At 37.8% G+C, this 15035-nt stretch overlaps 5 protein-coding genes across 10 annotated transcripts; all 5 read right to left on the bottom strand.

The window, feature by feature from the left end:
* Nucleotides 1-331: 331 nt before the first annotated feature.
* On the bottom strand, nucleotides 332-2612 carry LOC105128904 (uncharacterized protein At4g28440-like). Its single transcript, XM_011030757.1, has 2 exons — nucleotides 2245-2612; nucleotides 332-709 (listed from the first exon to the last, which is right to left on the bottom strand). Exons 1-2 carry the CDS (start codon nucleotides 2555-2557, stop codon nucleotides 522-524), a joined length of 501 nt encoding a protein of 166 aa, XP_011029059.1. The 5' UTR covers nucleotides 2558-2612; the 3' UTR covers nucleotides 332-521.
* A 654-nt stretch (nucleotides 2613-3266) lies between these two features.
* On the bottom strand, nucleotides 3267-5608 carry LOC105128905 (reticulon-like protein B17). Of its 5 annotated transcripts, none has more exons than XM_011030761.1 (8): nucleotides 4895-5608; nucleotides 4634-4787; nucleotides 4467-4541; nucleotides 4222-4357; nucleotides 4059-4128; nucleotides 3886-3951; nucleotides 3670-3792; nucleotides 3267-3569 (listed from the first exon to the last, which is right to left on the bottom strand). In XM_011030761.1, exons 1-8 carry the CDS (start codon nucleotides 5427-5429, stop codon nucleotides 3415-3417), a joined length of 1314 nt encoding a protein of 437 aa, XP_011029063.1. In that variant the 5' UTR covers nucleotides 5430-5608; the 3' UTR covers nucleotides 3267-3414. The 5 variants fall into 5 exon arrangements, with proteins under 5 accessions (XP_011029063.1, XP_011029062.1, XP_011029061.1 ...); XM_011030760.1 differs by having other exon boundaries at nucleotides 4222-4363; nucleotides 4634-4784; XM_011030759.1 differs by having other exon boundaries at nucleotides 4222-4363; nucleotides 4895-5605.
* An 846-nt stretch (nucleotides 5609-6454) lies between these two features.
* LOC105128906 (tyrosine aminotransferase-like) lies at nucleotides 6455-9092 on the bottom strand. The gene is made up of 7 exons (XM_011030764.1): nucleotides 8773-9092; nucleotides 8340-8679; nucleotides 8041-8259; nucleotides 7887-7946; nucleotides 7358-7513; nucleotides 7175-7268; nucleotides 6455-6989 (listed from the first exon to the last, which is right to left on the bottom strand). Exons 1-7 carry the CDS (start codon nucleotides 9039-9041, stop codon nucleotides 6874-6876), a joined length of 1254 nt encoding a protein of 417 aa, XP_011029066.1. The 5' UTR covers nucleotides 9042-9092; the 3' UTR covers nucleotides 6455-6873.
* A 64-nt stretch (nucleotides 9093-9156) lies between these two features.
* Nucleotides 9157-10346, bottom strand: LOC105128907 (reticulon-like protein B17). Of its 2 annotated transcripts, none has more exons than XM_011030766.1 (3): nucleotides 9620-10346; nucleotides 9359-9509; nucleotides 9157-9266 (listed from the first exon to the last, which is right to left on the bottom strand). In XM_011030766.1, exons 1-3 carry the CDS (start codon nucleotides 10152-10154, stop codon nucleotides 9164-9166), a joined length of 789 nt encoding a protein of 262 aa, XP_011029068.1. In that variant the 5' UTR covers nucleotides 10155-10346; the 3' UTR covers nucleotides 9157-9163. The 2 variants fall into 2 exon arrangements, with proteins under 2 accessions (XP_011029068.1, XP_011029067.1); XM_011030765.1 differs by having other exon boundaries at nucleotides 9359-9512; nucleotides 9620-10342.
* An 834-nt stretch (nucleotides 10347-11180) lies between these two features.
* LOC105128909 (tyrosine aminotransferase-like) lies at nucleotides 11181-13832 on the bottom strand. The gene is made up of 7 exons (XM_011030767.1): nucleotides 13499-13832; nucleotides 13066-13405; nucleotides 12767-12985; nucleotides 12613-12672; nucleotides 12084-12239; nucleotides 11901-11994; nucleotides 11181-11715 (listed from the first exon to the last, which is right to left on the bottom strand). The coding sequence occupies exons 1-7, from the start codon at nucleotides 13765-13767 to the stop codon at nucleotides 11600-11602; spliced, it is 1254 nt and encodes a 417-aa protein (XP_011029069.1). The 5' UTR covers nucleotides 13768-13832; the 3' UTR covers nucleotides 11181-11599.
* Between the last annotated feature and the right edge of the window lie 1203 nt (nucleotides 13833-15035).

The raw sequence follows: 15035 nt of genomic DNA, 5'->3' as shown, positions 1-15035 counted from the left end.
GTCAGCAAATCCAGAGAACTGGATACGCTAATGATAGATCCTTCCTATCAATTTATTGATCGAAATCACAGAAAATCAACTATATTAAAAGAAATCCGTATTTGCCAAAGCCCTACCCCTTCTCGTTTAGATTCATATACATTTTGGCTGCTGTTCTCTTGGAGATTCATGTTTTATATTTTAGGGCACCAGGAAACTGAACCCTGACGAACATGATACCAAGCGTTTTACACAGGACAATTGCCTCCAGCATTACTCTGCATGCAAACGCAACCCATGCGAAATCCATGCACCTTGTTGCCAGAAGTAAACCGGAAATAAAGAGACTGGATTTGGCTAATCACATTTAACTAGTATTTCATTCTCAATCTGATAATTGTGGCATTAACAACGCAATATTGCTAAAACTTACAACTTCTGAGCATATCTTAGGCTTCATATATAAGTTATAGTTCACAACCAGGGAACAATAATCAAGTCTTTACTAAATTTGAAATATTCACTCCCATAAGAAACGCTAATCATGCTTGAACAGTAACCAATTCATACTCCACCAGAGAAAGATTGTTATTCTCTCTAACTGCAAAGTTAGCAGGTTCTGCAACTTCAACACGTCCCCACTTGTCTACGGCAAGCCTCATAGACCCCTTGAACATGTCAATCTTGGCATTGCGCAGGATGACAGTGGCACCAGGCTCCATAATGTCAACTGCATAAGATTAAAATGACTGTTAAGCATGATATCAAAATGCATTAACCAAAACCTTTACAATCACTAAAAAAAAAGAAACCTAAATGTGTTTATTTCTACCCAAGATCAAGGAGAGCATGATCAATGTATTATAGATAGCAAGACGGCCTCCGTGCCTCCCCAGCATGCAGTTTCTTTTTCTTTTTTTTTTCTATCTTTTTTTTTGTGTGGGGGGGTTCAGGAAATGTTTTCCCCATTGTTACTAACTACAATGTGGGGGGGTTCAGGGAATGTTTTCCCCATTGTTACTAACTACAAGCACAGATGAAGCTACACTCTAGGAAATGAACGAACATCAAAAAGAAACGAGGACAATCCTCAACCTATATTGATATGCAAGCAAGACCAAGGTGGTCTTGACCCATACTTGGCACATATTAGTTACCAACAGTGGGCTCGCTGACCACAGCATCCAAATTTTATTTCAAGCAAGTTACAAAAGTAACACCAAGCTAATTTCCTAGGCACCTGAACTCAGCATTCTGGTTTAAAATCAATAAATGACATTCAGAGTCCACTGGCTCAAAGTATTAGTTTTGCACATCAAATAAATATCTACGAATCAAGAATGAATAATTAAGAGTGAATTGTGAATTCTAAAATTCAAGCAATTGTTTAATTCATAACTATCTAATGCAATGCCTTCTGGAAATCAATAGTGCATTTTCAAAGAAACCACAATTGCGAGAACTATTTAATACATCCAAAAATCGCTACCATAAACATAGTATTCATTGAGAGAAACTAAAGGAAAATGTAAAGTCGGTGCCTCTATAATATCCTAGTTCAACATGTGTTGTCTTGAAACATACAACACTACTACTTATAGCACAATATGTTAACCTTATTAGAACTAAGCAGAACAATGAAACTTTCACACGATACATCAGCAAAATGAATACATAAAAGTGGACCAAAAAAGCATTAACTTTCAAAATGGCCATTCTACGATCTAGATACTCTTAGGAACCAAGTGTCAATACAACCCAAAACCCATTCTCACCCTTAAAAGGCTTCGCTTCCCAAAAACTCCTTAAAACTCAAACCTCTATTTTGGATTCTAAAAAATACAAACAGACAGACTTCACAAGCTAGCTTGAACTACAAGCTCAAAGGCCCAACAATGCCAAAACTTTACTTTCCTTCCACCCCATTAAAACAGTGACCCAGACACTGTTCTCTCAAGTCAACAAACCATAACAAAGTAACAAGAACCAGCAATCAATCACCTTAACAACACACCATCATATCAGCCAGACCTCATAAACAAAAAAGATCCAAATAACAAATTCATACAAATCAAGTCTCAAAACCCTGAACCCAGAAACCATCAAAGCAAAAAAATCAAAACCCCAACAAAAAAACCAACAAAGTAGCCACCTTTATTGGGTCTCCATAATCAAAACCCAAAACCCAGAAACAATATCAATAAAGAATCCTAGATAGCACAAAAAAGCATAGTCTTTATCAATAAAGGAGGAAAAATCTTTCACCTTGTTCATTTCTTGCAGTGAAAACAATACAACCAGTTTCATCACCAACAAGACATTCATTGATTCGAGAAGGGCGTTGAGGGCGTTGAGAGAGAGACATAGGAGCACGACGTGGCTTAGGGACAGGGACTGGTTTAGATTCAAGAATTTTGACAGTGAGATTGTGACCATTGGTGCCAGGCTTGAGTTCTTCTACTTTGATGAACACCGGCTTTCTTTTCTCAGCTGTCGTTGCCATTTTTGATTGATTGATCGATCGAAGATCAGTTGATTTCACAGAGAGGGAGAAAGGCTGTTTCTTTTTCGTATGCATAAGCCTCAGCAGCTGTGGTTATTTATAAATTGAAGGGAGAAAGGAAAAGAAAGGGCAATTAGGGTTTTTAATTGGGTTTTAACTTCTAGGAGAAGTTTTGTGGGGTTTATGGCTTTATGCACGTGTGGTGTTTTTATTGCTTTGTGTTGACTTGAAGTCAAAAGGTTTGCTTTTGCCTTATGCTCGTTGTGAGCTTCCAATCTATTCTGCTTTCGAGAATAATAGAGCTACAAATATTTTTGCATTTGAGAGTGATACTTTCTGTTCGGATAGTAATGGATAATGACCCGAATCTATCTGGATGGATGGAGTTATTGATGGGAGAAGGTGACCCGAATCTATCTGGATGGATGGATGGATGGAGTTATTGATGGGAGAAGATCTTAATCTTAGTATGTGTTTTATATTATGGTATAAGATTTTTTTTAATAATATTTTTTATTTAAAAATATATTAAAATTATTTTTTATATCATCAAATTCAAAATAGATAGAGAACAAGAAGGGGGAGTTGTTGGTAGGAGCTTTTGGCCTTGACCTAAACCAAAATCAAGTGTGCTCGATTAGCCAATAATTGTATATAAATTGATTATTCCTATGGTTGTGAGGAAATGGGCAAGTGTAAGTGTAGTTCCAACATAAACTCTTATGATTATCTCTTATACGATCAACTTCTTTCATATACTCTATTTCCATTTACTCAGACCAGAAGATTGAAATACGATATCTTATTACGTACATAATAAAATGGAGGGATCGTTCTTTGTCCATAGTAAGTGTTAGTTTTATAGAGTACAACGCAATGCCTCTCATATTGTTGTTAGTGCAAGTTATTGTTGTTAGAAATGGCAAAGATGCCTACTGATTTAGGGAGGCCACTGCCACTCCTGCCTGTTGTGGCTCTTGTTCTCCTTCTGCCACCCCTTCTACTTGTGTTGGCGGTAGCCCCCCTTCTTCCTGGCTTGGCATTTGTTGTTGCCGGCAGCATCGTAGTATTACCAAAGATATAAATGCTGCAAATAAAACCAAATCTAAGTTAAGAATCATCAGCTAGAATTGAAGTGCTATGTAGCTTTTAACAGCTTAAAAATACTGCAAATCCATCACAATTACCAGTAAATATACGGGTTTTGAGACTTGACAGATTCCAGAAAGCTGTGACTGCTGATGCTGCCACCATCTTTTTGTGAGAACAAGCTCTCCATGCTTCCATCATCCGGCATTTCAAGTGCTCAGCTGCAGTATCACCACAAAAAATTCACTTCCACGGAACCATAAATGGCCAGACAAGCTAACAGCATTTCATTTACATGTAGAGGCTTTGTATACCTTTCTGGTTAATCTGACTAGAATAGCAAGCAAATAGTTTTGGTATGGTGAAGCTAATGAAAAACCCTGCTCAAATTCACAAAGACAAGACCAAGATAATAAGGAGTAAATTATCATCAAAACATTGATCTCAAGCAGATTTCGTAAACAATTTATTATTATAGTTGACATACCAATTCCACAAAGCCTCCTCAAAGTTACAAGATGACCATACTCCGCACCAAGAAGCAAGAAAGGAATCACCTGTGATCAGGAAATAGAAGACTCTTTAAATGCCTGTTTGATCAAATTGGAAAGGTTCTTAAGAGTATTATGCAAAAAAAATTGGGTAATTACTTTGAGGGTCATGGATGGCTCTCCTGAGAATAACTCTCTTGTCTTTGAAATTGCAAGATTTGCAGCTGGAAGTATCAATCTACCGACTCTCAAAATGTCCTCTTCTGTCAGCTTAAATTTTCTCAGCTTCTCAACACTGTTTCTGTGATTACATTATCAGAATCTCAATGCTCAGAACCCAAATTAGATGAACTTGAACACAACCATAATCTATTGGCTATTGTAATAACATTGGAGACTTGTACCTTTGACATATCGAATTCGAGAGGAATGATACACCCAGAAACAGAAGCCCGAGTTGTGAAATGGCAGAGAGAATGCTTAAAAACGTAAAATTGAAGAGATTTAGCTACCTTAATAGCACCTCAAACTGAAAATTCAAAGCAGAAAGAGTAGATTAAGAGATATCCACCTAAAGCTAATCCCTTTAGCAAAGCAGGAAGACAAGAAACATAGGCATCCAAGACCAAACCAAAGACTTGATTTTGCCACATCTTTCCACGTTATCAGATCATAAACAACCATCCCAATCCTCTCCAAATTGCCTCCATCACCTTCATCAACTTCTAAAATCCAAAAATCACCATCAAAATAGCACAAATCAATTCAACAAAATCCAGATTTAAAGGACTTGGCAACAAAAAAATGAAAAAGAGAACACATTTCTACGTACTTGGAGTAGTGCTAGAAGAAGGCAATGAAGGGACTAAAGAGAGCTTCTCCTTCTCCTTCTTAGACCGGCCGCTATGTCTTCTCTTCCTCAATTTTCCAACCTCATCCACAAAACCAATCAAGTCCCTTTCTTCCCTACTCTCCACCTCCAATCTTCTCCTTAACCTTCTATCACTCCTTGGTGAAGCACAACCTAAAGAACCCATCTGAGATCCTCTACCTTTGCATCTCCTTCTATACCCATTTCGCTCTAAAACACCCTCCTCCGGAATCTCATACCGGTCGACAAGACGGTTTCTTGATTTTCTCAAAGGAGAAGGTGAGAGGAGGAGTTGTTCTTGAAGAGGGAGAGAGTTGGTTGAGGATTTGAGTGAAAGACTTGATGGGGTTTTCTTTTCCGAAGAAGGGATAAGGTCTAGAGACAGCTGTGGAGGCTTTGCTTCTGGTTCGATAGAGTATATGATTCTTGACAAACGAGAGGCTGATTTTGCTTGAGAGTTGGGGTTTGATCTACGAGAAGGTGGTGTTGTATCCATTTCTTGAATGCTTTAATAGCAGATTTTTGGAGAGATTCGAGATAGAAGAAGAAGCAAAGCTTGGTAAATGTGAAGATTTGGAGACGGTTCTTGAGGTTTTTGATTGAGAAAGGAAAGGGTTTTTGATGTTGGGTTTTGTTGGAATGAAAGGAGCCGTTGGAGAGACAGGGTTTTTGTTGCCTTTCGATTAGGGTGGGAATTGTGGGGGTCACTAGGGCCAGGTGAAGTGCAACGGTAAGAAAGTGATGGGCCTCTCTGTCTATCTACTCTTTGTTTCGTGGCTTTGTCATGGTGGGATTGCATTTGTTGAAAGCATGGAAATTAAACCCCATTTAGTTATTCAGATTTTAATATCTCATTAAAAAAAAAATGAATCCAAGTTTTAGACAAAGAAATTTAAAAAAACCAAAATATTATCTTTTTAAAAATCCTTGAAATTAACTATGAGGGTCTCATCAAGTTTGATTAAATCAACTAAGTTTATAAAGTTTAAATAAATTAACCCGATTTTTACAGGATAAATATCCAAACTAGTTTGAGATAAAGCTTGACCTTGGTTACTGAGATTAACCATTAAGTCAGGTCAGGTTTAGTAATGGTGTGAAACTATTGTTTCTTGGCATGTCTCTGGCAGAAGGACCTTAACCTTCCAAGGCCATCTTCAGGAGATGATCGTTCAACTCTAATAAAAGTTATTCGGATCTAATTCTTAAACTCCCCAGTAATCCCTGCAAGAGTTGTTGCTTATTAGTGTCTCCATGGGATATCTTTCAAGCAACCATTGGTGTATCAGTTAGGTTCCTTACCAGGCACAAGGATGAGGGGTTCTTCTTTAGCTACCCTTCTTGGGTACTAGATTTGCTTGGTCACATTTCATGTTCAGATGGAGACAATTATAGCTCCGTTAATATTTTGGCCTCGAGTTCTTCTTATCTTAACTTCCTCTGGCCCTAGTTTTGCCAGAAATTCTTGGTGAAAGAGGAAAGGGGTAAGTGCAACAATTGGCCTAGATGTTGCCAGGTGTCTTGGTTGCAGACTGATGTATAAAATCCAAGAATTTATAACATCAGGAAAAATCAAGGAAAGTTGCAAATTTGTAATTCTATGACTGAAGAAGGACAGCTCCTTGCCCTTACACGGTATTCAAGACTCTGATGGACAGGTTTTTTACAAGCACAAATATCTAATAACACTTTGATTTTTGATACTTGAAGGAACTCCAGTGACACCATGAGAAGTTGTTGATCTCTTCCAGCACCCCCTCTTCTGATTTGCTTACAGGCAGATGGGTTTTTATTTCTTGACTAGATGGGACAACTTTTGCTGTCCTCCAAGACACTTTCCATAGTAGATAAGGTAGAGTAGAATTTAAGAAACTTGATGGCACCTTGAATCTTGAGAGATTGTCGGCACCATCACTTGATCTTAGACATGGTATATCTTATCACTTCCTGCTGTGCCTTTGACAGAATGCTTTCATCCTGTCGAGACCTTGTTCAAGGGACTCTGGTTCAATGGAAAATGTTATCCGGAGCCAATTCTTCAGTCCCACAGCCACTCCTGCACCAAATTCGTCAGTGATCAAAACATTATTGCTGCCAACTTGACAGGAAGCTTGCATCAATCTTCCAAAGTCGTGCAACATATTAGACATTAGAGAAACAACCATCAAAGCACACGATGATTCTAAACACGGCCAGCTGTATTAACATCTACCAGATGATTCTACATTGTTTATGCTTTACCTGGCAGAATAATCACAGATTCTTCTCTGGCCAGCTTGAGACAGAAGTCCATATCATCACTAATGTCTTCCAGCAAGGAAAGATTTAGTTTTACCTGTAACATACGGAAGTCATCAGGAATCTCACTTCCATGCTAAATTTTCTTTCAGGCCAGAATTGAGTTCAGGATTGCTTTGTTTTTACCATAGCAAACATGGATCCATCAGGTTTGTGTGGGCAAGTAACACAAGGGATCTCCTTGGTTTTTTCATAACATATATCGGCGGCTTCTCGCATTGTGTTAATAGTTTTTGAAAAGAAATCTTCTTTGGTTTTCTCAAAGATTTGAGGAATTGCAGCCTGATAAACAAACCACGGGATTATTGACTGAATGGTATGAGCAAGATATTAGATATCAAACCACGATAAACAAACCACGGGATTATTGACTGAATGGTATGAGCAAGATATTAGATATCAAACCACGATAAACAAACCACGGGATTATTGACTGAATGGTATGAGCAAGATATTAGATATCAATAATGCATAAGCAGGCTTAGACTAATAAAATGAACAAGAACACCTGTTCTTGTCCAACAATAGAAAATCTTGCATCTCAACCTCCAGGAGTGATAAAGAATGATATCAAGTATCAATGCTACAGGTCAGAGAAAGTTCGATCCCTAACAGAACTGAAAGAGAAAAGGCAGACAAATGGATCCAAAGGAACCTGGACAAAGGTTGCAGGGTTACTTGAGATGTTGAAATAGCTCTTAATGCTGGCCACTATCTGGTAAGAATATGAAGGTATTAATTAGACAAGTTGCTTTGCTTCAGAATGAACAAGAACAACATTCATCTGTAAGAAAAGATGAGAAACAAACCCCATATTTCTTAAGGATGCCATTAGGATCACAAGTTGCAATCCAACCAAATCGCCAACCCGGAACAATCCATCTTTTTGATATAGACCCGAGAGAAAGAACAGGAACAATGGATCCGAACTCCCCCATTGGTACATATGGATTGCTTCCAAATGCTATATGGCCATAAACTTCATCAGCAATCACAAAAATCCCAAGCTTTCTTGCAGTCTCTGCAACCTAGTAACGCGAGTGAAACATAAGAGTCCAGTGCTAGCAATTTTAGCAGCAGCCAAGATAAATTTAGGATAGACCTCTACCTTCTTCAAATGTTGGTAAGAGAAGACATTTCCACAGGGATTTCCAGGGCTTATAATAACAATGGCAGCAGTGTTCTCATCTGCAAGGGCTTCAATTGATTCAAGATCAACCTCCCAACCTTTTTCTGGTACAAGATCAAAATGGCGTACTTCAAGCTTGCTAAAACTCGCCCGTGATTCATACAGTGGATATCCTGGTCTAGGAAGCAGAATATTGGCACCGGGACGAGCAAGAGCAGATAATATGACTTCTATTGACTGTGTACAACCAACTGTGAGATAAATGTCATCTGCTGATAGATTGTATGGAAGGTCAGCAGAAAGATATTCTGCTACAGCCCTTTCATAAAATCAAAGTAGAAACATCAGTTTGGCTCAGCGATACTAATATCTAATGTATAATAAGCAGTGGAAAAGAACCCGAAGCAAATACCTCCTTGCTGGAAGGATTCCAATAGTAGGAGCATAAGAATTGAACTCAGCTGATTGAACAGCATGGACAATAGCATGTACTGCTTCCGGACTGGTCCTAAAGCATGCAAATGCTGAGGGATCACCATGGGAAAGGGGAACTACAGGCCTTTGATCATCTTTGTCAAGATGATCATACAGCATATTCAGATAACCTCTGATACTAGTAGCTGCTGTTTCATCCAACAGCTCATTCCCTCTAATTATCCATTTTGCAGAATGCTCCTCCATTGCTTTGTTGTGTGTGACACAAAGTGCAAAAGGGAAGCAAATATATAGAGAAAGCTTGTATAAAACAAAAGCTCTTCTTTTCCATGAAGATGCAGTGAAAATAACCAACCATAATCTATTGGCTATTGTAATAACATTGGAGACTTGTACCTTTGACATATCGAATTCGAGAGGAATGATACACCCAGAAACAGAAGCCCGAGTTGTGAAATGGCAGAGAGAATGCTTAAAAACGTAAAATTGAAGAGATTTAGCTACCTTAATAGCACCTCAAACTGAAAATTCAAAGCAGAAAGAGTAGATTAAGAGATATCCACCTAAAGCTAATCCCTTTAGCAAAGCAGGAAGACAAGAAACATAGGCATCCAAGACCAAACCAAAGACTTGATTTTGCCACATCTTTCCACGTTATCAGATCATAAACAACCATCCCAATCCTCTCCAAATTGCCTCCATCACCTTCATCAACTTCTAAAATCCAAAAATCACCATCAAAATAGCACAAATCAATTCAACAAAATCCAGATTTAAAGGACTTGGCAACAAAAAAATGAAAAAGAGAACACATTTCTACGTACTTGGAGTAGTGCTAGAAGAAGGCAATGAAGGGACTAAAGAGAGCTTCTCCTTCTCCTTCTTAGACCGGCCGCTATGTCTTCTCTTCCTCAATTTTCCAACCTCATCCACAAAACCAATCAAGTCCCTTTCTTCCCTACTCTCCACCTCCAATCTTCTCCTTAACCTTCTATCACTCCTTGGTGAAGCACAACCTAAAGAACCCATCTGAGATCCTCTACCTTTGCATCTCCTTCTATACCCATTTCGCTCTAAAACACCCTCCTCCGGAATCTCATACCGGTCGACAAGACGGTTTCTTGATTTTCTCAAAGGAGAAGGTGAGAGGAGGAGTTGTTCTTGAAGAGGGAGAGAGTTGGTTGAGGATTTGAGTGAAAGACTTGATGGGGTTTTCTTTTCCGAAGAAGGGATAAGGTCTAGAGACAGCTGTGGAGGCTTTGCTTCTGGTTCGATAGAGTATATGATTCTTGACAAACGAGAGGCTGATTTTGCTTGAGAGTTGGGGTTTGATCTACGAGAAGGTGGTGTTGTATCCATTTCTTGAATGCTTTAATAGCAGATTTTTGGAGAGATTCGAGATAGAAGAAGAAGCAAAGCTTGGTAAATGTGAAGATTTGGAGACGGTTCTTGAGGTTTTTGATTGAGAAAGGAAAGGGTTTTTGATGTTGGGTTTTGTTGGAATGAAAGGAGCCGTTGGAGAGACAGGGTTTTTGTTGCCTTTCGATTAGGGTGGGAATTGTGGGGGTCACTAGGGCCAGGTGAAGTGCAACGGTAAGAAAGTGATGGGCCTCTCTGTCTATCTACTCTTTGTTTCGTGGCTTTGTCATGGTGGGATTGCATTTGTTGAAAGCATGGAAATTAAACCCCATTTAGTTATTCAGATTTTAATATCTCATTAAAAAAAAAAATGAATCCAAATTTTAGACAAAGAAATTTAAAAAAACCAAAATATTATCTTTTTAAAAATCCTTGAAATTAACTATGAGGGTCTCATCAAGTTTGATTAAATCAACTAAGTTTATAAAGTTTAAATAAATTAACCCGATTTTTACAGGATAAATATCCAAACTAGTTTGAGATAAAGCTTGACCTTGGTTACTGAGATTAACCATTAAGTCAGGTCAGGTTTAGTAATGGTGTGAAACTATTGTTTCTTGGCATGTCTCTGGCAGAAGGACCTTAACCTTCCAAGGCCATCTTCAGGAGATGATCGTTCAACTCTAATAAAAGTTATTCGGATCTAATTCTTAAACTCCCCAGTAATCCCTGCAAGAGTTGTTGCTTATTAGTGTCTCCATGGGATATCTTTCAAGCAACCATTGGTGTATCAGTTAGGTTCCTTACCAGGCACAAGGATGAGGGGTTCTTCTTTAGCTACCCTTCTTGGGTACTAGATTTGCTTGGTCACATTTCATGTTCAGATGGAGACAATTATAGCTCCGTTAATATTTTGGCCTCGAGTTCTTCTTATCTTAACTTCCTCTGGCCCTAGTTTTGCCAGAAATTCTTGGTGAAAGAGGAAAGGGGTAAGTGCAACAATTGGCCTAGATGTTGCCAGGTGTCTTGGTTGCAGACTGATGTATAAAATCCAAGAATTTATAACATCAGGAAAAATCAAGGAAAGTTGCAAATTTGTAATTCTATGACTGAAGAAGGACAGCTCCTTGCCCTTACACGGTATTCAAGACTCTGATGGACAGGTTTTTTACAAGCACAAATATCTAATAACACTTTGATTTTTGATACTTGAAGGAACTCCAGTGACACCATGAGAAGTTGTTGATCTCTTCCAGCACCCCCTCTTCTGATTTGCTTACAGGCAGATGGGTTTTTATTTCTTGACTAGATGGGACAACTTTTGCTGTCCTCCAAGACACTTTCCATAGTAGATAAGGTAGAGTAGAATTTAAGAAACTTGATGGCACCTTGAATCTTGAGAGATTGTCGGCACCATCACTTGATCTTAGACATGGTATATCTTATCACTTCCTGCTGTGCCTTTGACAGAATGCTTTCATCCTGTCGAGACCTTGTTCAAGGGACTCTGGTTCAATGGAAAATGTTATCCGGAGCCAATTCTTCAGTCCCACAGCCACTCCTGCACCAAATTCGTCAGTGATCAAAACATCATTGCTGCCAACTTGACAGGAAGCTTGCATCAATCTTCCAAAGTCGTGCAACATATTAGACATTAGAGAAACAACCATCAAAGCACACGATGATTCTAAACACGGCCAGCTGTATTAACATCTACCAGATGATTCTACATTGTTTATGCTTTACCTGGCAGAATAATCACAGATTCTTCTCTGGCCAGCTTGAGACAGAAGTCCATATCATCACTAATGTCTTCCAGCAAGGAAAGATTTAGTTTTACCTGTAACATACGGAAGTCATCAGGAATCTCACTTCCATGCTAAATTTTCTTTCAGGCCAGAATTGAGTTCAGGATTGCTTTGTTTTTACCATAGCAAACATGGATCCATCAGGTTTGTGTGGGCAAGTAACACAAGGGATCTCCTTGGTTTTTTCATAACATATATCGGCGGCTTCTCGCATTGTGTTAATAGTTTTTGAAAAGAAATCTTCTTTGGTTTTCTCAAAGATTTGAGGAATTGCAGCCTGATAAACAAACCACGGGATTATTGACTGAATGGTATGAGCAAGATATTAGATATCAAACCACGATAAACAAACCACGGGATTATTGACTGAATGGTATGAGCAAGATATTAGATCACACACATAACAAAACAAACCACGGGATTATTGACTGAATGGTATGAGCAAGATATTAGATATCAATAATGCATAAGCAGGCTTAGACTAATAAAATGAACAAGAACACCTGTTCTTGTCCAACAATAGAAAATCTTGCATCTCAACCTCCAGGAGTGATAAAGAATGATATCAAGTATCAATGCTACAGGTCAGAGAAAGTTCGATCCCTAACAGAACTGAAAGAGAAAAGGCAGACAAATGGATCCAAAGGAACCTGGACAAAGGTTGCAGGGTTACTTGAGATGTTGAAATAGCTCTTAATGCTGGCCACTATCTGGTAAGAATATGAAGGTATTAATTAGACAAGTTGCTTTGCTTCAGAATGAACAAGAACAACATTCATCTGTAAGAAAAGATGAGAAACAAACCCCATATTTCTTAAGGATGCCATTAGGATCACAAGTTGCAATCCAACCAAATCGCCAACCCGGAACAATCCATCTTTTTGATATAGACCCGAGAGAAAGAACAGGAACAATGGATCCGAACTCCCCCATTGGTACATATGGATTGCTTCCAAATGCTATATGGCCATAAACTTCATCAGCAATCACAAAAATCCCAAGCTTTCTTGCAGTCTCTGCAACCTAGTAACGCGAGTGAAACATAAGAGTCCAGTGCTAGCAATTTTAGCAGCAGCCAAGATAAATTTAGGATAGACCTCTACCTTCTTCAAATGTTGGTAAGAGAAGACATTTCCACAGGGATTTCCAGGGCTTATAATAACAATGGCAGCAGTGTTCTCATCTGCAAGGGCTTCAATTGATTCAAGATCAACCTCCCAACCTTTTTCTGGTACAAGATCAAAATGGCGTACTTCAAGCTTGCTAAAACTCGCCCGTGATTCATACAGTGGATATCCTGGTCTAGGAAGCAGAATATTGGCACCGGGACGAGCAAGAGCAGATAATATGACTTCTATTGACTGTGTACAACCAACTGTGAGATAAATGTCATCTGCTGATAGATTGTATGGAAGGTCAGCAGAAAGATATTCTGCTACAGCCCTTTCATAAAATCAAAGTAGAAACATCAGTTTGGCTCAGCGATACTAATATCTAATGTATAATAAGCAGTGGAAAAGAACCCGAAGCAAATACCTCCTTGCTGGAAGGATTCCAATAGTAGGAGCATAAGAATTGAACTCAGCTGATTGAACAGCATGGACAATAGCATGTACTGCTTCCGGACTGGTCCTAAAGCATGCAAATGCTGAGGGATCACCATGGGAAAGGGGAACTACAGGCCTTTGATCATCTTTGTCAAGATGATCATACAGCATATTCAGATAACCTCTGATACTAGTAGCTGCTGTTTCATCCAACAGCTCATTCCCTCTAATTATCCATTTTGCAGAATGCTCCTCCATTGCTTTGTTGTGTGTGACACAAAGTGCAAAAGGGAAGCAAATATATAGAGAAAGCTTGTATAAAACAAAAGCTCTTCTTTTCCATGAAGATGCAGTGAAAATAGCGCCAAGGTGGAAAACTACGAAGACTTCTTGCTGTAGAGAATCTCTCAGCTAACAATTTAAGTCAGGGGACACAATCATGATTATTTAATCATTTAAATTTAATATTATGTGAATTGAATGAAACATTTCAACATAAAAATTTAAATATATAATTTATGTTATTTTCACACACTTATAATTATTATTATTCTAATATATTAAAAATGATTTTTGTTCTTGTTAATATATTAAAAAAAATGATCTTTGTTCTTGTTTTTATAACATTTTGATTCAAAATCATTCCTTGAATATCAGCATCATAGCTGTCTTATTATCCTCCAAATATAGAATGGAGAAGTTCTCTCTCTTCATGTTAATGGAGATTTCTCAGAAATCCCACATCTGACACTTCAAGAGGTGATATAAACTTGCGGACCAAGAAAACAAAATTTAAAACTCATTTGCCTTTTGACCATAAAATCCAGTCCACGTGGAGCATAACAAGTGGCCACTGCTCAACCTGCAATCAAACACATTCACCAACCATCAATTTTGTTATTATCATTTTTAAAATCAGAAATTGAATGCTATTGACCTTGGGATTTCTGCATTTGGTAATGTGCAAGGGCGACTTCTACTATCATAGTTATTAAAAAAAATAATATAAATAATATTTTAAAATTTTATCTAATAAGTTAAGTTAGAGAAAATTCTTTGATAATTAAAACTTGTAGACCAAGAAAGGGAAAGAATTGAGAATTCCTCTACCGACAGGATATTTTAACCATAAAATCGTGTCCGTGTGAATCATTCACAAACCAACCATTTTTAATCATTTTTAACTAACTGGACAGACTTTCTATAAATTATGAAATTGAATGTGATTAGCCTGGGAATTTCTGTGTTTTACTGGTGTGCTGACTGGCAGGGGGGGATTTCTACTTGGCCGTAAGCCTCTGATCATGAAGTTGCTTCCAGCTTCTTATTCCTGATTATTTTTGTGTTTTAAAAATGATTTTTAAAAAATTTTAAAATTTTTATTTTTTTTGTTTTAAATTAATATATTTTTTTAATATTATCGTACCATTTTGAAATATTGATGCCAAAAATAAAATTTAAAAAATAAAAAATATATATTATTTTAATATATTTTTAAATAAAAAATATTTTAAAAAATAACCATA

Source organism: Populus euphratica, unplaced genomic scaffold (assembly GCF_000495115.2).
Source record: "Populus euphratica unplaced genomic scaffold, PopEup_1.0 scaffold11.1, whole genome shotgun sequence".
Lineage (NCBI taxonomy): Eukaryota > Viridiplantae > Streptophyta > Magnoliopsida > Malpighiales > Salicaceae > Populus > Populus euphratica.
Note: the sequence above shows the minus strand (reverse complement) of the source record. Positions and strands in the feature narration are given on the sequence as shown.